Source organism: Nipponia nippon, unplaced genomic scaffold (genome assembly GCF_047370975.1).
Source record: "Nipponia nippon isolate SJK-2023a ecotype South Korea unplaced genomic scaffold, ASM4737097v1 scaffold_8, whole genome shotgun sequence".
In the NCBI taxonomy this organism is placed as follows: domain Eukaryota; kingdom Metazoa; phylum Chordata; class Aves; order Pelecaniformes; family Threskiornithidae; genus Nipponia; species Nipponia nippon.
In genome coordinates this window covers 51,966,434-51,978,520 of record NW_028262402.1, presented here as the reverse complement: position 1 = coordinate 51,978,520, position 12,087 = coordinate 51,966,434, and the positions used below count along the sequence as shown (strand labels likewise).

The 12,087-nt window shown below is 48.6% G+C and overlaps 1 protein-coding gene across 1 annotated transcript in view; it reads right to left on the bottom strand.

Moving 5' to 3' along the window:
- Positions 1 to 4,312, bottom strand: part of THBS4 (thrombospondin 4) — a 40,383-nt gene extending 36,071 nt beyond the window's left edge. Inside the window, exon 1 of the mRNA XM_087741919.1 lies at positions 4,164 to 4,312. Coding sequence (XP_087598045.1) covers positions 4,164 to 4,251 — 88 coding nt within the window. The 5' untranslated portion in view covers positions 4,252 to 4,312. The remainder of the gene's footprint in view (positions 1 to 4,163) is intronic.
- Positions 4,313 to 12,087: the final 7,775 nt, after the last annotated feature.

The following is a 12,087-nucleotide window of genomic DNA, read 5'->3' as shown; positions in this document are numbered from 1 at the left end:
CTGTAGTCTGAAGCCATTGGAGATTGTACACTCTTTGCTATTTCCATATGGATACTTTAAAATGAACCCAAGTTGTCCTACCTAAAATAAACAATATGAAGACAAAAATTAACAATGTGAAGATCATATTTAAAGATCATCTAGTCTAACCCCCCTGGCATTGGCAGGGACATCTTAGAGCAACCTGATCTAGTGAAAGATGTTCCTGCCCATGGCACGGGCATTGGACTAGATGATCTTTAAAGGTCCCTTCCAACCAAAATTATTCTATGATTCTATCAAAATATCATATTGATTTTGTTGCAGCTGATCATGTTTTAGCAACTTTTTTTTTAAAAAGGAATTATTGATAAGTTACTAACATAGAAATATCTCATCTTCAAATTGAGGTACTCAAATATTTTCAGGTAGATCTCTAAAATTCTTCTCTTCTGAGGATGTACCTCAACAGAAAGCTTTTTAACCTATTTCTGCTTTCACAAATTCAGATGCTTGTGTTCACATTTCAGTTAAACTGAGGATCTAACATCAAAATTTTCAGACCGATTTCCAGCATACTTATCCTAAGGACCATTTTGATGGCATTTGCAGGGCACCAATTAAAATGCTAAAAAGCCAGGTAAGCAATGTGATTTTCATAACTTCCTTCTCACTTCACTGACTTCTCAGAAGATATATTATATAAATAAGACTCATCTTTCTTTTCTGGCACAGATAACAAAGAAAGACAGGCCTGGCAAAAAAAAACAAACCCTGAAGGCATAGTGAAAGCTGTTTCAAATTTTTCTTTTTATTTTTGCACAATGCCTCAGCACAGAGTCTAACATGATACTCGTACATATGTCAGCTACCCCCTTTATGGCACTGAAGCAACGAACTGGGGTTTTCCACAATGTTCCTAAATCCATGATGTCTCCAAACTCAATAAACCATTCCACTAGGTTTCTTGATAATCTCCTATTTCAAACCACTGCTATCAAAGCAATATATATATTATACCCTTCCAATAAAGTCTGATAAATGAATATGCACAAGTGTTATTTAAATATAAGGGCATAATGCTATCATAGCTGAGCCATATTCTTCTCCCACACCAGCACAATACTATAGAGTTGCCACCGGAGAAGAGCCCTAATATCAGGCAGACAGCAAAGGCACATGGCAGCACACTGTGCCTTACCTTGACTCAAGTCCGCGGTTGTACCACCAAGTTTAGTTTTGCAGGGCAAAAAACGGTGGACCTTTGCAGATGAGTCTCTTCTACCCAGCACAACCCCAAAGCTGTCGTCGTTGACTAAGGTGATGGGGCCCTCCTACCAACCCAGTGTTTCCATATGCTACAAGCAGAAGGAGACTGAAGAGCACCCAGAGGACAATCACAGGACCTACCCACAGCCGTGTGGGAACCCTCTTCCTTTATATTAGAGCCTGGGTTCGTGCTGCTTCCATTGCTCATTCTGGAGCATCCATTCATCTAGACACTAATGTCATTTCCAAAAATGAAAAATGAACAGATTTTTCCCTTCGTCTCATGAAACCATTGAAATACAGATCATCGTATTGGGTCCAAGGATCCCATGACTCTACTAAGAGTTTTCAGGACACTACACAATCAGGCCCTTGATTTGCATGCACTTGTAATACTGTTGTCAAACAACTAAGAAACAAATATCTGAGATGGACCTAGCTGAAGGACTTCTCTTTCATTCAGTTCAGATTTACAGCATCCCAGGACAACCACTGCTCCCACTGAAACCAGTGACCCAGACAGCAGAGGCAAAAGGCTGGGTGTTTCATCACGTTTAGCGCACAGAAAGCAAAGCAATTGCCCAAGCAAGAGATTGAAATACAACTCACTACTCTGTACAATGACGTTTTGCAGGTAGTAATCACTCATAAAATACAGCTGTGTCTTCTCAGACGGAGCACCGCTATACAGTACTTAAGTCTTTGACAGCACAAAATATAGCTATACATTTTGTCCAGTTCTTCCAGGTCTATTGGCTGATTTTTTAACAATTCCTGTGAGAGTAATTAATTTCTGCTAGAGTCAAACACTTAAAAATACAGGAGAAATACTATAGAAGTAATGACTAAACACTGGGAAACATCTGTCTAATCTTACGGAAAACATTTATTGAAATTTTTGAAATTTGCATATTTAAATGAACGCTCAAATTGGTTTGGTAGTTGCGTTCTATAAAGCACATTGCCTCAACTGGATCCTTCAGCACCATGTTATCAAACCCTCTCTTGGGATGTCTTCACTGACCAGCATGTAAAAGAAGTAGGTGACCAGACCCATCCTTTAGCATAGGATCCATCCTTAGTGTAAATTACAGACATGCTAGTAAAAGTGGCTGGCAGAAGAGCAATGGGGTTATGAAAGCTCATTTTACATCCTTAGTAGAGTTGGCCAAGAGAGATAGCTCTTAGACCTTACAGAGACAATTGCTTGTTTGGAAGGAACAAGAAAAAAAGATCCACAAGGATTTCAGATTTCATTTTTGTAAGAATCTCATCTTTTTGTTCCTCTCCCTGGAAAGGCAGACTCGAAAACAAATGGATGGAGAAGGACTGCCGAAGCTGAAAGGCACAAGCAGCTGGTTTCAACCTGTGAGGACTCGGGCATGCCTCCGAGCACGAGCATGCATACCCACCAGGCTAAACTGAGCCCACTCGAGAGACGGACCAGGAATTCTCTGCCCCGCCTGCTTTCTGTGGTTTTTAGAAGGCAGCTGCTCACCCTCCTACGAAAATGCTAACAAGGGATCAGCTACACCTTGAGACAGTGGCAAACCACTCTTTGGAGATCTGGCCGAAAACATCAAGGCTAGCTCTTCAGATGGGACGTAAAAGACATGACGGGAAGCCCTAAGAGGAGGAGGCATGGAGGAATGAAATTAGTGGCACAGGAGAGGATGGAGCTCAAAATAAAAAACCCTTTCTTTCCCTTAATTCTGCTGCCATGTCACACCAGCTTTTTGAGACCCCCCAAGGTTCTTCTCCAGCCACAGCTAACCATAAAAACCATAAACGTAAACACTGCTCCACTGCTGTTCAGCACTTTTCAAGATAATTAATGATGGCACACCTGGAGTGAAACCCTAACCCCACTGCAATGATTTCTGACTGACTGTAAGAAGGTGAAAGTTTCACATGTTGAGAGTGGGGTCTTTCACTGGTCACTGCCCCTCACGAGGGGGAAATCTGTCTCTGTTCTTTAAAATATGGCAATACCCTCCTTCTCAATATGACAATTTACTGAAATGTTTTTACATCAAGAAGGACTGTTTTACATCAAGAAGGCTTTTGGAAATGCAGCTTAATTAATCTGATTGGCTGCCTTTTAGATCTGCTTCACTTAACTAAGGAATAACCGATTAAAATGCCAAATATCATTTTGTAAGACAATGGAGGGCGTTAAAAACGCAGAAAGAACCAGGAGCAGCTTCAGGGCTCCTGGAGTGGCACCAAGTTACCCTAACTGCTCCACTCAGTAGCTGAGCTGGTTCCAGTCACCAGCTGCTACTGGAGAGCGATACCACTCACTTTATGCACGCTCTAAAATAAAGTAGCTCCTGACTTACTACATGCATAATGTTGCCAAAGTAACGCTGGATTTAAAAGGTACCTGTTTTCCTACGCACTTTATGAAGCTGAGTTTTCCCGACGAGTTTTCATAGCTTAGCAATTCACTTCTCATTGATGAGAACTTGCAACTGACAAAGCGCTCCTCAGACGTCCAACACACCTACCAGCACCGCTACAACTAGGCCACTTTTTGCCGATTGTAGGGGAGCGGCTGAGGGAGCGGCTGCACCGCGACCCGCTCCGGCTCGCACCGCGAGTCCGGCGGGGCAAAGCACGGCCGGGGGCCGGCGGGGCCAGGGCCGGGGCAGCCCGGCGGCGGGGCGGCTCCGCGGGCGCTGCCTGCGCCGCGCCGGGCAAGGGGCAGCCCCCGCTGCCCGCGACGGCGGCGGCTTCCCTCGCACCTGCAGAGCTGGCGACCCCCAGCCGCCCTCCCCGGCCCGCACCGGGCTCCCGGCGGAGGGGACGGGACGGGACGGGACGGGACGCTGCGAACTCAGCGCCGTCGCGAATGAAAGAGGGGAAGGAAAAGCTTGCTGAAGCGAGGGAGGCAGGGGCGGCGGGGCCCTTACCTCGGGGCGCGGGCGGGGCGGCGCGGCCCGGGCAGAGCTGCAGGGCGAGCGGCAGGAGCAGCAGGGCGGCGCGGCGCTCGCACCCCATGGCGGCCGCGGGCCGGGCAGGGCCGGGCAGGGCCGGGCAGGGCGGCGGAGGACGGCGCGCCTCTCCGCTCCGGGCCCCGCCGTCTGACGGGGGCGGCCCCGGGTCCGGGGAGGGACGGCGGCAGCGGCAGGCCATTGGCCGGGGCTCCCCCGGCCCCGGGGGGCGGGCGGGGGCCGTGGCGGGGCAGGGCCGAGCCCTGGGGTGGACCTGAGGGGAGCGAACCGTCGGGGCCCGAGCCGGGAACGAGCGGCGTCGGTGGGGGTGCCTGAGGCCGGGCAGAGCCAGAGGTCTTGCCGGGGTCCGGCAAAACCTGCACCTGTCGGGGTCCCGGCTGGAGCCAGCGCTTCGAGAAGCCGTAGGAAGATGGACCGTGTTTAACGGCACTGAGTTCCCGGCGGGTGGGGATGCTCTGGCGGGTGGACTCGGTCTTGGCAGGAATTTAACTCGTCCGCTTTTCCTGACTGAAGAGTGTCACCAAAAGGGGTCGTGCAGGTTGCAGACTAGGGCAAACTGGGTTTCTAGAAGACTCTGACTGGCAACGCGAGGAACAAAGCATCTGCTCCTCCGTTTCATTTAGAGAGCTCGGGAGCATTGGGAGAGCTCAAACCGACTGCATTGAGGCTCTGAAAAAGGTTGCTTGTCTTAACAAAGTCCCAAACCTGATGACTTAACCAAAGTAAGTTTTTAAAAAAAATTCTGCTTTCAACTACAACAATTTTCAGTATTGTGTGTGACCCCAGGACCTCATTATCCCATTGTTTCTCCTCTACTCCAGAGAATTCCAGGCTTGGCGTTGCTGACATTAAGAAAGGACGGGAGAAAGAGAGCGAGCAAGCCCCTTCGGGGCTGCGCAGCCGTGCAACAAGTTTCCGCCATGCCCACATGAACCCACCCATCAGGCTGGCCAGCCCCTACCCTGCCCCGTGCCTTCAGCTGGCGAAGGAAGGGGTCTCCCACAGGGCCCCGTGCCAGTAGGAGAGCTGCAAGGCACTTCTCCCGCTCCGGAGCTGAGAGCGCGTGGTGGGCTTCCCAACCTGCTGCACGGCCCCCTCTGTCCTGTGCCTCAGCCCCGCGGATGCACCGCTGCCATGTCGGAAGAAACGCAGGAAGCCATGGCTGGCCCCCTCGCAGCTTGCTACCCAGCAGGCAGCTGGAGCAGCTAGCTGGAGCTGTCCGACACTATTTACATCATAAAAAGAAGGGCAACAATAGGAGAGAAATTTTATGTTAAGTAGGCAAAGTAGTGTTGATTAGTGTTCAGTCACATCAGGCTGGCCATATACAGCTAACGAGCACAGCAGAGAACAGCCTTGGGGGGCTCATTGTGTGCGAGGCAAGGCACAGCGCGCTGCAGGGCTGCGGCTGCGGAGCGCGCTGCCGAGGGGCCGCCCGAGCGGCTCCGCCACCGCACGGAGCACGGGAGCAGGCTCCTCTCCAACGCCAGTGTAGTGGGATTTTCAAATACCTTCAGCTGGCCTATATTCACATGCCCTTTAGTTGCACCCCCCGCATGGCATATACCCTGCAACACACCCTCCTTCTTAGCTTATGTGTGTAGCGGTGTTGACCTGCACCTTCAGTTGCTCGTTTCTTCCTCTGCCCATCACCAGGCTGGAGCGTGCTCCCCCATATCCACTGTGTCCCAGCACAGTGTTACTCCTCCTCCTCACCCCACTGCTCTTCGTGTATGTCTCCACACAACAAGAGACGCCTCGGCTTCACTCCCACCATCCTTGCCCCTGCGGTGGAAATGACAGGGTGACGTAGTGGTGTCAGCAGGCTGGCAGAGAGCTGCACAGTGGAGTGAGAAAAACAGAGCAGCAGGTGCAGAGAGCTACGGAGCAGGGAGAAAGAGGGATGCTGGAAGGGGGTAGAGTAGGAGGCAAGGACGTGGAACAAAAAAAGGACGAAGAAAGGACTTACAGTGCCACAAGCTCCCTTGAAAGAAGTTTCAGTCCAGAACTCGTCCCCAGGCTAAAGGATGGAGACAGCATAGATGCTGCAGAGGCTAAGACGTGGACTTAGAGCAGCACTGATGTTGCTCTACTGCCTGTTAAGGAGAAGACCTTCATCACCAAAGAGCATTCTTTGAAAACATGGGCTTAAACGCCTGACACAAACACATCATGAAGGTCTGCAAAATCATCACAGTTCCATATTGCAGTATTTAGTGACTACAGCAGACAAAAAAAAAGGGATAAAAGGATAGTCAAGTTTTGCTTTCACCTACCTAAGGGAACACCATCAATGATTTGCAACCATTTGTTATGTAATTTATTTGAGTTTATCAAAACATATGAAATGTTTTCTTGAAAAATTTCCTTCTCTGTCAAAAATATTTATTAAATAATTTTAACTTAATATTTTTCACTTCTGATTTAACTACGGAGGAATCTCTTGCACTGATGCTAATCAACCCTATGGGAGGAGGATCTTGTTTGTAACATTATATACTTATATTATTAGTGCTGGATTTGTGAGGGCCATATTCTGTTCGTGCTCTACATCTGCTTACTCTCGTGCTTATTCACCAAGAATGCACGTGGAAGCAGTATCTGGCAAACAGAGCATGCTGCACAATACAACATAACAGAAGGGAACCTGTTCACAATGTCTATCAACAGAAGCTTAAGTCCATGTTTAGGTGATCTTAGCCAGTACACATAAAGGTCACTGCAATTTTTCCAGTTTTCATTTCTATGCTCGGTGTTATTATTGGAGTATGTTACAGGCTGAAGAGGATTTTGTGCTCACGCACAACCTTCTTTAAGGGATTTTCACAAAGTGCGATGTTTATCTGCTGTCTGGAAGGGACTATTTGACCTTCTAATTGTTATTTTCAATAAAAACAATGCAATATTAGTTATTGTCTTTTCACTCTTGTGTATTCTCTGAAGTACAAACTTCAGCTTAACTTACTGGATGTTAATATCTTGGATAAGAATCAAAAAGTGATTATTGGAGATTGTGTTTTCAAGAAACTTTCATAAAGCCAGTAACTTTTTGTAAGCAAGTTTCTTACAGAAATATATGACTGTAATTTTTTATATAGGATCTGCAAGTAAACCTGAACTGTTAAAATATTTGTCCTGCTTACTTTACATAAATCAATAAAATTCTAAGCATACAGAATACAGAGAAACTGCCAACATTACAGATTTTGCTTTACAGAAGTGTCCGTGACTTGTTCAAATTCCAAGTAATGGGGTAGGGGAAGTAGAAAGGAATCCCTGCTGCTTAATTCAGCTTTCATATTTTGCTCCTAATATGCATCAGGAGACTCATGTTTTTATGGAATTATATGGGTGATTAAAAATCAGGATTCATGGGCAATTAAAATATAGAAGTTTCAATGCAAGTGAAGTATCAGCTCTAAACCACATCCTTCCATATTTATGTCAACACTTCTGGGTTTGATCCTGCCACATTTTCATAAAAATTTTGTAGAACATAACGTTTCAGAAGAAGTTCTGCTTTTTCAAAAACACGCACTGAAGCCGCACTTTTTCAAGTGAAGGCATATATCCATTCTCAATGCATCTATTGGGTATAGGTCTATGGGGCGATTACTTGAAGGATCAGGAGCGCAGGTCATGTTTTCCTCCATCCCATCAGTAGCCAGGAGGCATACGGAAAGGAATAGGAAGACCCACCTCATCAACACGTGGCTCGGAGGCTGGTGCCAGCAGTGGAATTTTGGGTTTTTCAATCGTGGGGCAGTTTACATGGCACCAGGCCTGGTGGAGACAGATGGGGTTCACCTGTCACAAAGGGGGAAAAGGATTCTGGCTCAGGAGCTAGCAGGCCTCATTGAGAGAGCTGCAATGGATGGCTACAAGCTCTTTAGAAGGGCTAGGCAAAGAAGGAGAGGTGATGGGGTAGCCTTGTACATTAGAGAGTGTTTTGATTGTCTAGAACTCAACAAAGGTAATGATAAGGTTGAGTGCTTATGGGTAAAGATCAGAGGAAAGGCTAATAAGGCAGATATCCTGGTGGGAGTCTGTTATGGACCACCCAACCAGGATAAGGAAACAGACCAACTATTCTACAAGCAGTTGGCTGAAGTCTCACAATCTCTAGCCCTTGTTCTCGTGGGAGACTTCAGCTTACCTGATGCCTGCTGGAAATACAACACAGCAGAGAGAAAGCAGTCTCGGAGGTTCCTGGAGGGTGTGGAAGAGAACTTCCTGATGCAGCTGGGAAGCGAGCCAACCAGGGGGGGTGCCCTGCTGGACCTGCTGTTTACGAACAGAGAGGGCCTGGTGGGCGATGGGGTGGTCGGAGGCCGTCTTGGGCTCAGCAACCGTGAAATGATAGAATTTTCAATTCTTGGAGAAGTAAGGAGGGGGGTCAGCAAAACCACTACCCTGAACTTTAGAAGGGCAGACTTTGGCCTGTTTAGGAGCCTGGTTGACAGAGTCCCTTGGGAGGCAGTCCTGAAGGGCAGAGGAGTCCAGGAAGGCTGGATGTTATTCAAGACGGAAGTCTCAAAGGCGCAGGAGCAGGCCGTCCCCATGTGCCATAAGTCGAGCAGGTGGGGGAGAAGACCGGCCTGGCTGAACAGGGAGCTTTGGCTGGAACTCAGGAAAAAAAGGGTAGCTTACCACCTTTGGAAGAAGGGGCAGGTGACTCAGGAGGACCACAAGGATGTTGTGAGGTTATGCAGGGAGAAGATTAGAAAGGTGAAGGCCCAGCTAGAACTTAAACTGGCCACCGCCATTAAAAAGAACAAAAAATGTTTTTACAAATATATCAGCGACAAAAGGAGGGCCAGGGACAATGTCCCTCCTTTGTTGGATGCGGCAGGAAACTTTGCCATGAAGGATGAGGAGAAGGCTGAGGTACTTAACGCCTTCTTTGCCTCAGTCTTTAATAGTCAGACTGGTCATCCTCGGGGTTTTCAGGCCCCTGAGCTGGGAGATGGAGATAGGATGCAGAATGAAGCCCCAGTTGTCAAAGAGGTGGCAGTCACCAACCTGCCCCTCCACCTGGATGCTCACAAGCCCATGGGGCCAGATGGGATCCACTCGAGGATAATGAGGGAGCTGGCAGAGGAGCTGGCCAAGCCACTCTCCATTATTTATCAGCAGTCCTGGTCAACAGGGGAGGGCCCAGATGACTGGAAGTTAGCAAATGTGACACCCATCTACAGGAAGGGTTGGAACGAGGATCCAGGGGACTACAGGCCTGTCGGTCTGACCTCGGTGCCAGGGAAGGTCATGGAGCAGATCATCTTGAGTGCCATTACGTGGCATGTGTGAGACAACTGGGGGATCAGGCTCAGCCAGCATGGGTTTATGAAAGGCAGGTCCTGCTTCACTAACCTGATCTTCTGTGACAAGGTGACCCGCTTAGTGAGTGAGGGGAAGGCTGTGGATGTTGTCTACTTGGACTTTAGTAAGGCCTTTGACACTGTCTCCCACAGCATTCTCCTGGAGAAGCTGGCTGTACATGGCTTGGATGGGTGCACTCTACGCTGGGTTAAAAACTGGCTGGACGGCCAAGCCCAGAGCGTGGTGGTGAATGGAGTCAAATCCAGTTGGCGGCCAGTCACGAGTGGTGTTCCCCAGGGCTCAGTGTTGGGTCAATCTCTTCATTGATGATCTGGATGGGGGGATTGAGTGCACCCTCAGTAAGTTTGCAGATGACACCAAGCTGGGTGCAAGTTGAACTGCTGGAGGGTAGGAAGGCCCTGCAGAGGGACCTGGACAGGCTGGATCGATGGGCTGAGGCCAACTGTATGAGGTTCAACAAGGCTCAGTACCGGGTCCCACACTTGGGTGACAACAACCCCATGCAACGCTACAGGCTGGGGGAGGAGTGGCTGGAGAGCTGCCTGGCAGAAAAGGACCTGGGGGTGTTGGTTGACAGCCTCTTGAACGTGAGCCAGCACTGTGCCCAGGTGGCCAAGAAGGCCAATAGCATCCTGGCTTGTATCAGGAATAGTGTGGCCAGCAGGACCAGGGAGGTGATAGTGCCCCAGTACTCAGCACTGGTGAGGCCGCACCTCGAGTACTGTGTTCAGTTTTGGGCCCCTCACTATGAGAAGGACATTGAGGTGCTGGAGCGTGTCCAGAGAAGGGCAATGAAGCTGGTGAAGGGTGCAGAGAATAAGTCATAGGAGGAGCGGCTGAGGGAGCTGGGGTTGTTTAGCCTGGAGAAGAGGAGGCTGAGGGGAGACCTTATTGCTCTCTACAACTACCTGAAAGGAGGTTGTAGCGAGGTGGGGGTCGGTCTCTTCTCCCTAGTAACAAGCGATAGGAGAAGAGGAAATGGCCTGAAGCTGCGCCAGGGGAAATTTAGGTTGGATATTAGGAAAAACTTCTTCACTGAAAGTGTAGTCAGGCACTGGAACAGGCTGCCCAGGGAAGTGGTTGGGTCTCCATCCCTGGAGGCATTTAAAAGACGGGTAGACGTGGTGCTTGAGAACATGGTCTAGTGGTGGACTTGGCAGTGAGAGGTTAAGGGTTGGCCTTGATGATCTTAAGGGTCTTTTCCAACCTTAACAATTCTGTGATTCTATGATTCTATGATTCTATTTACTTTTCATTTATACTAATAGGAATTCCACTCAGGCAACCAAGAGGAAAAAGCTCCTGAAGAGCTTTTGGATGGGGGAGGGAAGATGCAGATTGCCTTTTTTTCCATCTTTGCTCTGGACTCCACAACAGCACAGAGATGAATTGGGCCCTAAGGCAAGGCAAAGAAAGTTTACTCTCCTATTTACCTCCTAAGCCCTCTTGCAGCCTCCCTTAAGAAGAGCCATAAGCTGGCTCATCCTCCTTACAGAAACAGATGTTTGGGATCACAGCTGTTAGGAGCCAACCTTTCCTCTAGAGCTTGCACATCTCAGTGAGGCGATCACACAGTGGACAGGCCAAAGTGAAGTACCTGGACAGACTGGCTGGGAGTGCTGGTCCCCATAGGGAGAAAAAGAGAAGAAAGGTGTCCTTAAGAATATGTGCCTGAAGTACCTCTTTACAGGGAGAAATGTAATGTAGCCATTAAGAAAAAAAAAAAAAACAACCACCAAAAAATATTTTTTGCTACTGTTAACATCGCCAGTGGTGTGTTTTTTCTGAGGAAAAAAAAATGGATATATGTTTCTTCTCCCATGTTCCTCATAAACTGGAGAAGAATGATCTCAGATTTGTGTTGTATATTTTTATCATAACTCTTTCTGCCACAAATTCCATGCAGATCTGAAACCACGGGTCTGGGAGCAGGGAGGGCGGACACATGAAGCTTTGCCCTTGCTCTCATCTCTTTATGCATAGACGACCTGAATAAGGGTGGTCACTGCAGGGTTTTTTTAAACCGTGTGTGGCATTTTCTCCTTGTGTGGGAAGGATGGTAACATTTTACTCGACTTAGTATTTAGATGTGCTGTGGCGTGTCTGCACGGATGCTGAAACAGCTGACAACCTGATCGACTTTAAAGGTCCACAGTAAAAAAACCACACTGAATGGGTTATCATTATAACCTGGTCAAAACTGGTACCCTATGATCCGAGTTCCTTATTTTTAAAGCCAAATTGCTGATGACTGCTCTTCACATTTGATCGAAAGCCAAATTTTTTGCTCCTGTGGAAAGTCGCAACTTGGTGTGTGATAACAGAGTCAGGGAGCTGGGGTTCAGCAACGCGGTAGCGGGAGCCGCCGCCTTTCACGAGTAAAACGACGGCGCCTCAGGGCGAGCAGCGGCTCCTCACGAGGCAGCGGCTTCGGGCCGCCGACGCCCGTTCCCCTCAGAGACGCCTCCCGCGGCTTCGCCCCCGAGCAGCCTCGGCAGCAGGCGGCGGTGATCGTGGGGGAAGGCAGGACACCTTTCCGCGG